Here is a 15,755-nt window from a genome sequence, read left to right as displayed (position 1 = left end):
TTTTAAACACTTTGATGATTGATAACAACCAATGCAATATTAATTATTGATAAAAAGTAGAGAAAGCAAGTGAGAATTAAACAATTTAATAAACTCAAAACAGTTAAAATTTTCAGTAATTATTCTACTAAAGCTTTCCGTTTGTAGACACACTAAGTTCTAATATTCTACTTTTTCTCTCAATAATTGTGTGTTATTAGTGAGTTTCTGTCATTACCTACAAGATTTTGATTCTCTGCGTTAGTTAATCACACGAAATGGATTTCAAGTCACAGTTGGTCTTGGTCGGTCTGTTAACTCACCTCCAAGAATTTCCTGTATGACCTTATTCAGCGTTCTCAAGGAACCAGTGGGTCTCAAACTGCCGAACTTAAACTCTCTAAAACTGCTGCAGCGGCTGTGTACAGTTGGAATCATGCATGATTACATGGATCTCTCGCATCTCTCACGAAAGGTTAGTCCCGGATCTCCTCACAGTCAGCATTCAGATGTGGATCCTTTGTGTCTCTCACCAAATGCTAGTTCTGGATCCCCTCAAAGTCAGCATTCAGACGCCTCCTCAGGTAAAGAACATGATCCTCCAACCATGGACGAACTCGATGTCTTCGTCAAGCAATTCAAGAAGAGACGAATCAATCTAGGATTCAGTCAAAGTGCTGTTGGATCTGCTTTAGGTCCATTATGTGGCCATGAGATTCCACAGGCAATAATTTCAAGGTTTGAAGCATCCATGTTAAAATTTAAAAATATGTGCAAATTGAAGGTGTTTCTGCAGAAGTGGTTAGACGAAGCCACCAGTATGTCAGTACCCGCAACTAGTATTGGTCCTGCTTCTGCACAGAGTGGAAACAAAAGAAAACGGCAAGGTAAAGATGACTCACAAAAACTTGCATTGGAGCAACATTTCCACCAGCAGCCAAAGCCTTCAAGCTGTGAAATCTCTTCAATAGCAGATAGCTTGCAACTTGAAAAGAAATTAGTCAGGCATTGGTTTGGTAATAGGCGGCAGAAAGAAAAAAGAATGACTATGCCTAGTAGGATAGAAAGGTCCCAAGATCGCCCCTTGGACAGTAAAAAGAGTTCTGGACCATCTGAGCAGAAAAGAAAAAAAGACAACCAGTCTTCATGACAGATCCGTCTACTTGTTAAGTTGGTACTCTAAGCAGCTCTGCTGTTGGTTATAAACAAGATTTTCTCTAAATACATCGTAAAACAATTTTTTGGAGTCTAAAAATCCTAGGGTAAGTAATGGATCTGACCATGGAGGATTGAGTAGGCGCAGAATGTGCAAGGAAGGGTGATGCAGTGAAAGGGGTAGCGGACACACCCGGTGTTAAGTTCTTAAGCGTTACGCTCATTAACTTTATGATTTTATATTATAGAATAAGTTTCTCTATTTTCTCTCCAGATTTTCATATTTATTCCGGAAGCTGAATTCCATCTTAAGTCATTTCATTCATACCCATATACCATTTTTTTGTTTGCGAACATGCAAACTTCACCACATCTCAACCATCCAGTCTCAACTCTTGATTTTTCATTCAAGCCTGATGGTTTAAAAGGAATTTATGTCGGAATGGGTGCCTCCGTGGCTTTCAGCATGGGAAGGGGTAGAGAAGGAACGTTAGCGTGAGGCCCTACAGCCATCAGGGTTCTGGGACAAAGTCCCCCCTTTTCTCAGCTACCCGCACAGCAGTGCCCTTGTGCGATACACATTCTGTAGCTATGGTCACAGCGTTTTCAATTGTGGATGGTTATCAGGATTACCCATGTGCTTGACTCCTTGTTTCGACTAGTAAACCATGTTAATTCCATGGTATTCAGGCTTTTTATTTTGATGAATTCAACACATGTACCTGCTGAGGAGATGCCCCTGACTTCATTGACTTTGTTTGAATTATCTCTGTTGTCTGAATTCTACAGTAAAGTACTTAATTATTATGATATGACATGCCTGTCTTTCCCATTATCCAAGTTGTCAAAGGACCCGAATTGCCAGTATTTGACCCGAGAAAAAGGGTTCTTTCAATGTTATGTATTCATGTGACATGTAGCAAAACCAACGAATAAATGATTAAAACAAAGTAATAGCCTTGTGTAAACTAAATTTTGACACCGTTTCCCGCCATTTTACTAGATTTGGGCATGTCCTTGGATCTGCTCATGTGGCAACGTCCCTTGTCCAAACATTTTTCAGAATTTCCAAAGGACAATTTAAATATACTTCCTTATGTTTCATTATTTAATTTGAAATCCTGCAAATTTAATCAAACTTCACCAAAGACGTTGAGTAAATTTGTTAATGAATGTGGTATACAAGCTGCTATTCTGAAAAAAAAAAAGTTTGGACATGAGGCGTTTTTGCGTAAGTTAATTGAATTAGGAATGCTTAAATTTCTTTCTTTCTTTTCTAAGTTATTGATAGCAGAGCAAAGAAAAGTATTTAAAAATTAATTTAGGACATGGGGGGAAAAAAAACCCCAGAGTTATGACACTCTGAAGTTTGCAGTTAAAAAAATGTAGCCTTAAGAAGAAACTCCTTAAAATTCTATGAAATTAGCATGTTCAGGGTATAAAATTGCTGGATTACAATAAAACTAAACCTCAATGCCTGCTATTTGCACAAAACTGAACTAAATTGTGTGCATCTTATTTTTAGGACCCTAGTGAGAGTTTTCCAGAGTAATCGAAATTTTTAGTAGCTACTGAAAATTTTGCTGCCGATGGCAAAGTCTCTTTTCCCGTGGATGGTCACCAGGGATAGACTGGGACTGAAGAGGAAACCGTGATAATTGGCCAATCAGAGCCTGAAGCAACCCATTTTAGCCGTATTCTCTGTCACAAGGAAATAAACCAGTCTAAAATTAACTAAAATACTGACCCACCAGGATTTTTACAGGGTTCCTGCCTGCTTTTCCGTTCCTGATGGTCACAAATACTTTAATTTCTGTAGGGGGAAAAGCGAAACCTTCCAAAAAATTATTCGGTCAAATTCACATGTGAGCTAGCAGAATTTTCTGTAATCCTCTCAAATTTGGAAAATTTCACAATATACCAAGGCATCATGAGAGGTGATTTTCTCTGATTGCAGTGTTGATGGCATACATACATGCATACATACAACAAAATAATCTGCATAAGCTTCCAGAGCTGTTATTTGAAATTACTTTCAAAACAAAATTCGTTGAAGAGGCCTTAATTGTCTGAAAAAGCAAATACAGCCCGGAAGCAGCCTTTTTGATTTCACCCTTGGCTGAACACAAGCGTCAGGGTACAAAACAATCAAACAAAAAACTTGTTGGATAAAACAAATGAGGAACGTGTGCTACTGATGCGAGCAAAGTGAGTGACTAATTCTAAGAAAATAAGTCGGGATTAAGATCAAATTAAATGAGATTTATTGACTTAAAGAACATTATACATATTTATGTATAAATAAAAGTTTTTTGGTAAAATATAATACAATGATACCCAACTGACAATATAAACCTCCAGTCGAAATCCCTCTGGCTGGAAACTTAAAATTGAGAGGAAAGACAAACTAACAACTAATTATCTGAGGTAGGGTGCAAAGGTAGTAGGTAACTCTGTCCTTTGCATGTCTAATAAGAAAAAACTAATGGATGGCTTAGCTCAAAAACCATATATTTTAACTGCAACATTTCAAAAACGCTGCTGCAAGTGGCAGGGTATTTTTTGCAGGGGTGTCGGCCAGAGGGGAGATGATCTCTCTACAGTCTATGCATTTACACTACAAATCCGGCTTTGTGTTGCACATTTACTAAAAGGGGGAGAGAATATGTAAAAAAATATAAAAAACGCTGTGTGTAATACTTGAACCACTTCTTCAAAGAAGTAAAAAACTTTCAGTAAAAATCATGTTAAAGTTACGTTAACAAGGTGTTCACTAACTGAGGTCTAATAAATAGGTTTCAAGGGACAGAAAAATCCAACAATGGTAGCCTGTGCTGTAGTTACATCTTTAAAACAACTCTGGTCAAAGATTTTTTGATTGAATATTTATCACAGCCTGGTATTATAAGTTTCAAATTCTAGTTCAGGCAAAGTCTGAGAACACTGGGGGAAAAACTAAAAACTAAAAATAAATACATACAAATATGTCTAAATATGATGACGTTAGGTAGTTACACTGTACATTTTCATGATGAAACTTCTCGTAGAAACAAGAGGACTCCCTGCTTAGCGAATGAAAATGAGAAAAAGCCCCATATTTTCAAAATTATATCGCATTAAATTTAATAAAAAGTTTGATTTTATTTTTTTCCATCTCGACAGCTGAATAATGTTCCTCACGCACAAGAATTTGATTTTTCATTCACACTGTTGGCTGGCTTTTAACACAATATACAACTGAAAGTAAAAAAGAGTCTATTTATAAATTAAATGACAGCACTTGAGAGGGAGAGAGGATTGCAAAAAGGAAACGTCGAGCTCACTGCTATGCACCAAAATCAAATTTGATTAAAATAGCTAGGGTAATTTTTTGGGCAGAGAAAAATTTTTGAAACAAATTTTGTCAAAATGGGTCTGTCGCATACTCGAAACTCAGCTAACTAAATAGACTAGCAGTGTGCAAAATCTCTGCTAAATCATGTTAGGCTCATTCAAATCCAAAGACATAAAGAAAAAGTGCTCGTATCTAAAAGCACGGGGAAAAAGTGAAGCCTGGTTTGGCGCTGGGTGCTTGTGTGAGTATGTAAATTAGCACAGGAATTCATGGCGGCAAACGGAAATTGGATTTTAACTTGTCCTCTTGATTTTTCCACATTTCTTCTTCTGAACGTGTTTTAAATGCTTACAACGAACATATTAAGAAAGTAGGGACATTGAATTTTTATAATACACCTACTTTTGCTCGGTAACAGGCAGTAATCTCAGATAAAGTTAGTTTTTCTTCTGCTCATGGTGGTCCTGCCGGTTCAAACAGGCCGTTACAGTCCTAGATGACCGTTACTCCCAAATGAAATTAATTGGTCAATGACGGACCAAAAATAACCTAAAGCTAAAAAAATATATGTACGTAAGTGAATTTGGGCAAAAATCAACTTAGCATACTTTGTTTGCGCCATTTTATTCAGTTCCCGCCTTACACTTGAATTTCAAACTTGTCCCGATTTTGGCGCCAATCCTTTAGCCAATAGTGGCGGTGGTTGAAAAGAAGCTTCATTTTTTGCTTTTAGCGCTCCGTCTTTATGTCTTTGTTCAAATTTCTAGAACTCACTTTCAAGTTTCCCACACTCTTGGGCACTGTTTTTTTGGTTGCTGGCTATCAGGTTAGCTTACAGGGCAAAACCTACAATAAAAGCAGCAATTATTATTATTCCTATAAATTTGCCTAAATTTGCTTATTTTCCTTTATTTTTTTTTTATTTCTTTTTATACACATCTGTCTCGAGGCAAACCTGGTTGCCAGCCACAGGAAAAAGGTGCCTACAGACAGAGAGAATTAAGAAATGCATGTTACGAACACTGAATATTGTGTTTTGAGAGGGAATTTCAAACATTTTTGATGTGCTGAATAGGATTTTTGTGTAATTTTACTTGCAAAGAATCTACTCAGTTTACTATATCTCTTGTGCGCAACAAACCCACTGCATAATCTACAAAGGCAGGTTAGCATTGAAGACTTGACAAAATATAAAAACATGTACAAGTACATCACGTTGTAGATGAACCAGGCCTAAATTTTTCCAAGAATAAAAGATAAGGTCTTGATAGTAGGCACCTAATATCAATCTAGTAATAAAAAATCAATAAAAAAGTTAAGTACAAACATAATATGTGAGGTTAAAAATAATTGATAAAAATTGTACCAAAAATTAACAAAAAGAATATAAAGACAAAAAGCAATCAAGGCCACTCAAAATGGATGATTTGAAAGACAAGATGATACCTCTTAACTCAAAATAAGGCTACAGTGACAAGATTACAGTGGTTTAACAGCAGAGCATCTATAAACTTGGGGGGGAAAAGAAATCCTAACATTTTGAAATAATATCTGGACAACTTGAAAAGCAGCCGCCATTCCTACTGAAGAAGAAAGTTTTTCAAACTTCTCTGTGTTCCAACACATTGGTACGTTTGTGGGGGGGGGGGGGGGGGGATTCATTTTAAAAACATTCCTACTTATAATGTTCCATTAAATTTTCTCTGATCATTAGCTAAACCTATAAAACCAAAAAAAAAAAAAAAATTAGTAAAAGCAAGAGATTTCTGTCCTTTCCATTAATTCTCTTGTGCTTCTCTATAATATAGTATTATATTATAATTATGAGGTAAATATGTTTCTGTGTATCAGTTCAGTGCATCCTAATCACAGATTTGACAAATTACTGCCAATTTCTTCACCAAATATTAGAGAATTTAGAAAAGTAGCAGAAATTTGACTGGACTTTAATACATAATTATGAGAGGCAAAAATTTTTAAAAATTTAATGGAACAGACAATGGAACACAGACAGGGAACACAAAATAACTCCTTTTTTAATACCCTGAGAAGGGGAAGTCTTCTTGTAGCATTACAGAACGGTCTCATGGCGTGCTTTGCAATAAATCAATTGATCTTCCATTTAAACCTTTGGAAAATGATGGATAAACACGGTGTTCGCAACGAACACCTTGATAATCGATTCTCTACCGTAGCTTCAAATTGGGAAATACCAATAATCGATCATTCATGCTTCGCCAATGTTACAAAGCAAGCAGTTAAGACTGCATTGTTTTCATGATTCAATCAATTCTTACAGGGTGTTTACAGATTTCAGCAAAATAGACTTCGCACGAAATATTAAGAAATTCAGTGCCCGCAAAATTTCGATAATATCTGCTATGATGTTCCTGCCGGCGTTCTGAGCCTGATGAGCTTTTGAAATCAAACTTTCTACAAGCCAATCTCCAGAAAAACGGAGCAAAAAAAGGAATCTTTTGATGTCATTATACCGAAAAACTAAAGGGAACGTTGCAATATCTTAGTGTTGATCAAGGAGAGCTTTTGTTTCCTCGCAGGAGGGGAAGATATGACAGACAAAAAGAATAAAATCCTTCCAAATGATAACAGTACGCAGCGCAGCATCTACACACACATATCAACAGTCCCTCATCTCCAGTAGGCGATGCAAATAGGAGGGCCTTAAAAGTAACTTTTTATCCCCCCTTTTCTCAAAATCAGCGCATAGGAAGGTCAATTTTAAAGGCTTATCTTGTACAAGAGATTGCAAGGACGACGTATCAAATAATATCAAAATTTAGCCAACACCTAATTTCTTAGTATTCCGAGTGAAGTCCTTCCTCTAGCTTTCCCAATCAACTATCAGTAAATTAGCATAAAAATAGGAACTATGCTGTCGAAGAACCTCAGCACTTTGTGTTTTTCTCACCTAAGTAACATTTTTTTTTAAAATCTTAATTCGAATAGAAAATAAGACTAAAAATATGGAGAAATATTTATCTTAAGAAAAAAAATTCCATTCTTCCTAATGAGATTACACAATATTAATGGATTCACATTTTGACCATAACTTTCAATGATTGCAGACACTTTGACTTACTGCAGAAATTATAAGTGTCACCTCACTACCATTATTAAACTGGTTAATACAGTTTGTTTAGCGTTTCCAGCCTTCTTATGACTTTAACAGGTAAGTTGCAAAAAACTTACTCCTGTCATGATTTCGGTCCAATCTCAAATGAAAATTCCTTAGAAAACAGATGCAAAAAAGCAGAGCTACAGCCATTGAAGGAAATTCAAAATAATGGAAAAGTAACATGTTTGTAGTATATTCATAAGAAAAAGTCAAATTGTGAGGGAGCTATCCCTACCTTTGTCTTATCTTTTGATGAAAGGACTTGCACCTTTGACGTAGAGTGTAGATATAAAGGACTGCAAAAATCATGAGAAGTTGACAGGAAGTGTAGTACACACAAAAATGGTATTCTTCAGTACACTTGTCTCTTGGACATCCAGAAAAATAATTTCATCGACTTGCGTCAATTTATTTTGAAGTCAAATCAAGCAGAGGACCTAAGAAATAATTCGAGTTCGATTAGAAAATCAGTACTAGGAAAAAAGTTTGTTAACGTAATACTACCAAAAATCAAACCAATTAATGAAACTTGAATGGACAAGGTGTCCACTAAAATTTCAATATGGTTTTTCCTGAAATTTTCATGATTTTTCTTGATATTTTAAGTGAAATTTAATGATTCTTTTCAAGATAAAATTGATACTAGTTTGATTATACAAACCCACATATTTGATTGATTGAATTCAATGTTTCACTTTTGCAAGTGGGAGCTGCATGTAGTTAAAAATTATTGACGTACTCTGAATTTCCTGATCTATGACTGATTTCCCTGATATTTTTCTGATGACATCAAAGTTCCTGATGTTTTCCAGCTTTTCTGGTTTTTACTGACAATAGACACCTTGATAAAGATGTATTAGTAATTATTATTACCATTACAGTAACAACAAGGTTTTTACTTCTTTAAGAGAAACATAGTGTCTCAAAAGTTTCCGGACTGGTCCAATGATTCTGAAACTAAGCTAGTCATTGAGCTGATCTTAGTCTAATTCTAAAGCTTGCGAAGTTCCTGACTAATTGAGATTTAAAAATAATTTCATTTGTTAAAAAAAATTATAAAGCTCTGACAATTTTATGGAAGGGTGAAATGCTGTTACCCAATATTTTTTGACAGATGTATTCTTAGGTACCAAGTCCAACAAGTTTTAATCTATATTTCCCCAGCCCCCAAAATCTAATTGAAAATCAGACAGTTTCTCAACATATTTTAGATTGTTCCTGATGCACTCTTTTATTCGGTAATGAGAATTTCTAAGCGCAGATTTGTACGTCTCGCTGAAAATGCACTAGAAAGTCAACTTGATTTCTGCCTGATTCTCCACCATGGAAAATGAGACAATGTTGAATTTGATTTACAATAAGACAAGAAATTGCTACTTCTGAAACTGTCTGAGAATGAGGATCAACAGCTTCTACTGCTGTTGATGTGGAAAAAAAAGGGAGAGAAAAATATCAATTGTGAATGAGATATCAAATTCCATTCTAGGTATTTACTATTTTTTATAACTGTAACATACAGAGCCAGATTTAGGGGGGGGGGGAGGTGCCATGGCACCGGGCGGCAAATTTTTGGGGGCAGCAAATTTCAGATTTTTTTTTTTTCTTCTTCATAGAAAAAGAAAGGAGAGAGAAAAAAATGAGGGAAAAACTACTGGGCAGCAGCAAGGCACTGACTTCCATTTCGAATTGATTCAATCTCCGGGTGAATCATCTCACTTTGAAAATTATGGGCAACTTCAAGGCGGCCAAGCCGCCTAATAAGAAATTATTTCTTGACTTTCTTGGAATTGGATTCTCTTTGGAATCTTTCTTGAATCGGATTTCGCTTTTGCCGAGTTTTCGAAACTTACATTTCATGCGCAACGCGTGTTTCTATAAGATTATTCAGATATCACAGTTCGGTAGGGGGGCGGGGGTGGGGGCGGCAAGATCTTAAATCCGGCTCTGGTAACATACATTGGAAAATAAAATAAGCCATCACTTACCTTGAAACTGACAAGATAGAAAATCTAGTAAAAATTGGAATCACGATTTCAAAACAGATTAGGAACAGGATTGGCACCGACACCATAACTGAAGAAAACTGAGAGACTGATGGCAAATATTAAAGTGACGCCACAGAGTTCTTTGTCTCTGGAAGATACGCACTGGAAAAAAATGAAGACAGAGTTTTTTTAACGCACTTCAGAAAAGTATTCACGAGGAACTTACAAACCTTTACAATGAATTGCAACAGTAAGGAGGTAATCTAACAAGAAGTTGATAAGCAAGTGCATTGCTCCCTACTGATTAGCAAAACTTTAACAACTACATATGGCTTCGCTGCATGCAAATTCTTGGAAGGGAAATCAAGTCTTTCAATGAGAAAGTTATGGCTGAACGGATTCTTGTACATGCTTCTTTTTCAACATTTAGATTAGATGATATACCATTTGACATAAAGTTTGGAAATAAATTCCAACACTTGATTTCAATTGTAAAAATTACAGTTGATCAAATGCAAAACCTCGTAAAACATGAGCTGACATCCATCATTCTGCTTAAGGAATACTAATCATAGTGAGTAAAGAGTAGCTGAAGCGTTTATTTTTGTTTTAGTGGGGTTAATTATACTTGATTTAAAGAATTAAACCACTCTTTAAAAGCAAACGCTCATACTAGATCATAAATACCATAAAAAGCACATCCAAATCAATGCTTCTTAGTTTTAAATACAAGGACAAAGGTGGAATGATGAAGAAATACATTTTTTTGAGATTTTTTTTTAAAGATTCCCTGATTTCATTGCCTACGTAGTACGCATCCATTTGGCTTAAAGCTCTCAAAGATTGTTATTTATTAATTTATGTGTATATACAAATAATTTTCAAGGGAGGGGACTTTGGCAGAGTCTATCTTGTTGTCCAGGTACCTCCTGAATGGCTGCAAACAGTGCTGTGTCGGCACAATAAATCAATATTCAATGGACTGGGTGTTGAAAGGAACATGGTGGGCATCTGCATTCCATGTTGAGTGATAATGATGTTACATCGCTATAAATTGTACTTGACAAAAGAGCGTGAATATGCTAATGAAGTTTTGACATTGTTTGCATGTAGGCTATCAATCAGAGATTTTTGTCAGGTACTGTGATCACCAGACCAGTCTAAACCGATTCTTTATCTCTGTAGAACTTTCAGAGTATATTGTGGTTCTACTCCCTTCCTAACTTCCATCCTGTTTATTTTCCTTGATTCAATTCAGTAAGAACAATTGTCAATTTTGAAATATATAAGCCTACAAACCTGCTGCTGGCACCAGGCAACGATTAGTCCTTCTATACATTATTTTCTGTATTTTTTTGGTAGTTTTTAAAGAAGTTGTTTTTCATTATTTTTTGAAATGACTAATGCTTCTTTTCATCAGCTAACTATAGCACCAGAAACAACCAGGATCGAACTGTCTTTTTTTTAGTGTATTTTTGGAGGGCAAATATTCTATTACAACCTACCCTGATACCTAGCTTAGTCATAGAACTTTCAAAAGGGGACTGATTAAAGGCTGTATATGTAAAAAATGATACGTATTCTGATTAATCTTCTCATGTGCTATAATGATTGAAGTTCTGCTCAGTGGTCAGTTATACTGACCACCTTTTTAAATAATTATTCATGGCCGTTTTGGCGCGACATACCCTTACCAACCATGTAGTTATACTTGGGATATGGTCCAGAATATGAAAAAAAATATTTCCGGGCGATGTTATATTGGCAATATTGTTTTATCCTCTATTGTTTAACTCCGATTCGTTGGAGGTTTGGTGCTGCCGGTGTTATCTCCAGTTTTGCAGTTGTCAGTTGCTTGTGGGATGCAAATGGTTCTGATTTAGTAGTAAAATATTAAGTTAGACTATAATGCTGTGAGAATATCATTTGGCAAGTGAAAAATTCAAAAGTTTTGATTATTTAATTTATGCTGGAACATGGTGGTTAGTGTAACTCACCACCGAGCAGGCGGCTAGGAGCTGGAACTGGATACTTGTTGCTGAAAGGATTCATCCTCTCCTCATTTTGACGATTTATTTCATTTACTTTTTTCAAACTTATTACACAAATAATTATATGACCTCGAGGAAATCAAACTTTCAGTCTGATAATTTCATTTTTTTTTTTTTTTTTTTTATCGGTAATTTTTATGATTATGCTCATAACTTTTAATTATAGACCAAAATTATTATTTTAAAATTGCTTGTCTCATGTGGGAAAGGACCATTATCGTTACATTTTGAAAAAATGAATTTATTTCATTGTGACTAGTCTTTGATTGCCTTCTTACTTACTCCAGTTACGCTCATATGTTGCTCACTTCAAGTTTTTTTAACATATTTCTGCTCCATTTATACTCTTTTGTAATAAATTATACATTTTTCTAAGACTAGCTTCACTCAATTTCCAAAAACAGAGACTCTATCACTTACAAACATGTAAGAAAAAGTGAAAAAATTACAAAATCTACGTAGTCAACATTTATAATTCACTGGTGAAGTTAGTATGGAAGGTAAGGGGGGGTCTGCGAGGGAGGGGATGGGGGCTTGGAGTGCAGAGAGTGAATGTCTTGCGCGGATAGGTAGAGACAAGGATCATTTTTACACAAAAATAAAAAAAACACGAAAATTATATCAACATAGGTGAATAGGGAATTTGCGTATTCCTATCCTGCTCAGTGGTCAGTCATACTGACCACCCTTTTTTGTCAAAATTTTCGGGTAAAAAAAAGTAAAAAAAGAATTTTTTCACTAATTTTGAGTTATCTAGACCCGAGAGGCCTCAGAAAACTCGAAATTTCAAAAAAAAGTTCGAAACCTATAATGTGTGCAGGTTAGGGTTAAAAAAAAAAAAAAAAAAAAAAAAAAAAAAAAAAAAAAAAAAAAAAAAAAAAACAGATCACTCTCAGCAACAATTTTGATCTGAGGTTAAAGTTAGGGAGTAAATACAGGGGGCAACCTCTGCAGTCCGTTTATGGTAACTTTAGTAAAAGGATGAAAGCAGCTGTATGTGGTATTTAAACTTGCATAACAGAAACCATTTTTTAGTCCCAGAGAGGGCCATCACTTACAAAAAAAAATGGTGATTTCTTTCACTTACTGAATGAAGATGCTGAGTAACATTGTGGAGCCAGCAAAGATTAGAAATGAGTATCCGGCGAGATAGTTGAAAAATGTTGTGAATGTTAAACTGACAAGGAAGTTTCCACCCCAGTTAGCAAAACTTCCAAAAGCCATTGCGATAGGACGAGGCCCAACAGCAAACAATTCTAAAATTATCAAACACGACAATTAGAAAAACCGTAATTTGTAAACTTTATTAAAGTCTCTTGCAGGGATATTATGAGGCCTCATCAAGAGGCTACTAGACTTTCACCATGGTGACTGCTGATTTTAAGAGAAAAATCCCTTGCTTCATTCAGGTTTTTCTTAACCAAAGCGGCAAACAACTTTAATATTTTTTTTTTTTTTTTAAGATGAATCTACTGGCAAGAATTTATAAATGGACAAATTTACTGTCTTTTCAAGGCGGATTCAAGAATGGATCAGTTTTTTTTTTTCTTAACCTATTTGCTCTTTTAACGTTTTTTGTCTAAAGCTTTCTTGCTCTGAAGACTTTTCATGTTCTTATCTTAAAAATTTAACGACGATTTTTGGAGCAATTTCCATTCGAAGAAAATGATCAAACTTTGAAAAGAAGGCTTTCAAAATTGATTAATTTTTTATTTAAATTTGTAGATGCTTTAAAAATTGAGATGCGTCTGGAATGCAGAGGGCATGCAACAGAGGCGCACAATACTCTGGTGTGCATGGTGAAGTCGAAAACTTCACAACATTATGAAACACATGGTAAATAAAAGATTGTTTAACTTATGTGTACTGACCTGACCCAATAAAATAAGGAATAGGACCCAAACCAACTCCATACATAAAAACATACAACATGACAACAGCTATTGATGCATTTGGTAGCCAGCTTACAGTTTGCTAAAAAAGAATCCAGAGAATAGATAATGGTGAGAATGAGATTTCTTTTTGGTAAAGTCAAAATTTTAGAGTAGGTAAATTATGTTGAAAAAGTTTCAAGAGGAGTATATTGATGGCTCTTTGGCTTGTACATTAATTTTTATCATTTTATGATAAGTAGCCACTGGATACATACTCCATTAGACTGATTTTGATAACTTTTATTTTCAAAACGAAATATTTCCATTAGAATGATCTTACGAAAGTTAAAATTCGAATCGTCCAAAAGAATTTTGAAAAAAACAGCTTCATACAGAGGGACTTATTGCTGATTGAGAGTGTAGGCATCAAAATAAGGGCTTCAACTGATTTCCGACGTCATAAAGAGGAGTGTAAATAATCTTGGAAAGTGATTATGAATAGAACCAGTTTTTTTTTCAATTACTTATGAGGGCAACCAAATAAAATTTATAATTAAGAAACTTTTAAATTTAAATGAGAAGGCCTGCGTACTGAAGAGCAATTAAAAATCACAAAATGAAAAAATTTCCGATTTTCTGCATCAAAGACCTAAATCCCATATAAATTTACAGAACATCTCTTGTTCTAAGCCACTTCTGCAAGAAACTTGGCTGTGATAAATTTTTTCTACCAAAAAATCATGCACTTCATTAAAGCAAAATTGGTGTAAGACCTTCAGAGCGTTACTTTCTATGTCACAGCTCTGACTTTACATTCTCCTGGGACTTTCCAGACTTTATGAGCTACATTGAAAATGTTGTTTATTTTTCAACACCCAGACTTATCCTAATATATTTTTCACTCATTTTCAGCACTACAAATTCATCCTAATATATCTGAGTATCACTATCAGCGTCAGAAAGCCAAAGAGGCAACATGCAGCAAGTAATTAAAATAACATTAAGATCTTGAAATAAAAAGAAATAAAGTGTCCCTTGCCAATAGAGAAACTTACCATGTAGTGACTACAAAGCGTCAATAAAAGAAGGCTTAATACTGTGCCATAACAGCTTAGCAGAACTAGGAAGCGCCGCGTGAAATATTTTAAAGTAAAAACTGCAATCACATTTACTCCTAGATTAACACAGCCTGTTCCAATCACAGCATACTCCCGAGAGGTTTCATCAAGACCTGCACTTTTAAAGATGTCAGATGAATAAAAAAATACCTGAAAATAACAGCACAGGTGTAAGAGAATTTTTTTCCCAAATAAGCTATAAAGGACCAAAAAAAAAAAAGTTTCAAAGTTTTTCATGGTTACAGAAGTAATAGATTTGCCACTAAAGTTCAGACTTAAATCCTACACCTTACCAAGGTCTAAAGAATGAGATCAGCCTAAAACTCTATCTCAGTCAACCAATCATTAGATTTTCATTGTTCTGGGTAGATTGAGATTGCCTCAGTAGATTGCGAGTAGATTGCCTTTTGAAGAAAGAGTAGACTTAGTATAATTGTCATTGTGATTTGTATTTGTTTCCTTAAAAAGGATGAAGTAATAGATTAATACGAACTGGCGTTTGTTAGGATGTTTTATTTAGAATAACATGAATTGTGTACTGTTTGTGTAGGGATTTCCCCGATTTTACATCAGAAAAGCATACATTTCTCCAATTATCCCATCATAAGAAATGTATAATGAGTAATTCTTTTTAAGAAAATGACAACGATATAAAAATTCTTACTTTTTGACAACCCCTCCAAGTTTTAAACACAGTAAACTCTCAGTGAATTTGGAATAAAGAGTAAAAATCTGGGTTTTGATTTCAATTCGAAATTGAGAAAATTTAGAATTTCACCAGTAATAATTATCAGCAAATTATATGATGATGCATGAAATCAGTGTACTCACCGCATTGATACCAGCAAATTGTTGTCCAGCCTGTAAAGCGATGACTAAAGCTAACGGTAAAAGGAGCGACCTTGTTCGGAGAACTTGAGCAACGGACCAAGTTTGAATTTCTTCATTGTTAAAATTATTTTCTGCCGTGTCTTTTGAATCTAACTCCGATTGTAATAGGTCTGCTGGTAGTCCTCTGAGCCTGGATAGAGCTAAAAGAATACACGAGTCAGAAGAAGAAAATGATATCGTCCTTACTCATGTTACCCATTGAAGGATATGAGGAATAAGGCCCTTTGAAAAT

The 15,755-nt window shown here is 35.0% G+C and overlaps 2 protein-coding genes across 6 annotated transcripts in view; one reads left to right on the top strand and one right to left on the bottom strand.

The window, feature by feature from the left end:
* Position 1: 1 nt before the first annotated feature.
* On the top strand, positions 2 to 2,088 carry LOC109029976 (POU domain protein CF1A). Its single transcript, XM_019040715.2, has one exon. The coding sequence runs from the start codon at positions 320 to 322 to the stop codon at positions 1,127 to 1,129; it is 810 nt and encodes a 269-aa protein (XP_018896260.2). The 5' UTR covers positions 2 to 319; the 3' UTR covers positions 1,130 to 2,088.
* Positions 2,089 to 3,375: 1,287 nt separating this feature from the next.
* The window catches only part of LOC109029964 (solute carrier family 2, facilitated glucose transporter member 3), a 75,506-nt gene continuing 63,126 nt past the window's right edge, over positions 3,376 to 15,755 (bottom strand). For 4 of the 5 annotated variants that reach the window (XM_019040697.2, XM_019040696.2, XM_072298006.1 and 1 more), the window contains 6 exons: positions 15,464 to 15,663; positions 14,570 to 14,782; positions 13,512 to 13,614; positions 12,728 to 12,896; positions 9,590 to 9,751; positions 6,647 to 8,041 (listed from right to left, as the gene is read on the bottom strand). In XM_019040697.2, coding sequence (XP_018896242.2) covers positions 9,709 to 9,751; positions 12,728 to 12,896; positions 13,512 to 13,614; positions 14,570 to 14,782; positions 15,464 to 15,663 — 728 coding nt within the window. In that variant the 3' untranslated portion in view covers positions 6,647 to 8,041; positions 9,590 to 9,708. Of the gene's footprint in view, positions 6,189 to 6,646; positions 8,042 to 9,589; positions 9,752 to 12,727; positions 12,897 to 13,511; positions 13,615 to 14,569; positions 14,783 to 15,463; positions 15,664 to 15,755 lie in introns of those variants that run through there. The other variant, XM_072298005.1, reaches the window with a different exon arrangement.

Source organism: Bemisia tabaci, chromosome 3, assembly GCF_918797505.1.
Source record: "Bemisia tabaci chromosome 3, PGI_BMITA_v3".
NCBI classification, from domain to species: domain Eukaryota; kingdom Metazoa; phylum Arthropoda; class Insecta; order Hemiptera; family Aleyrodidae; genus Bemisia; species Bemisia tabaci.
This window is presented reverse-complemented; position numbering and strand designations above follow the sequence as displayed.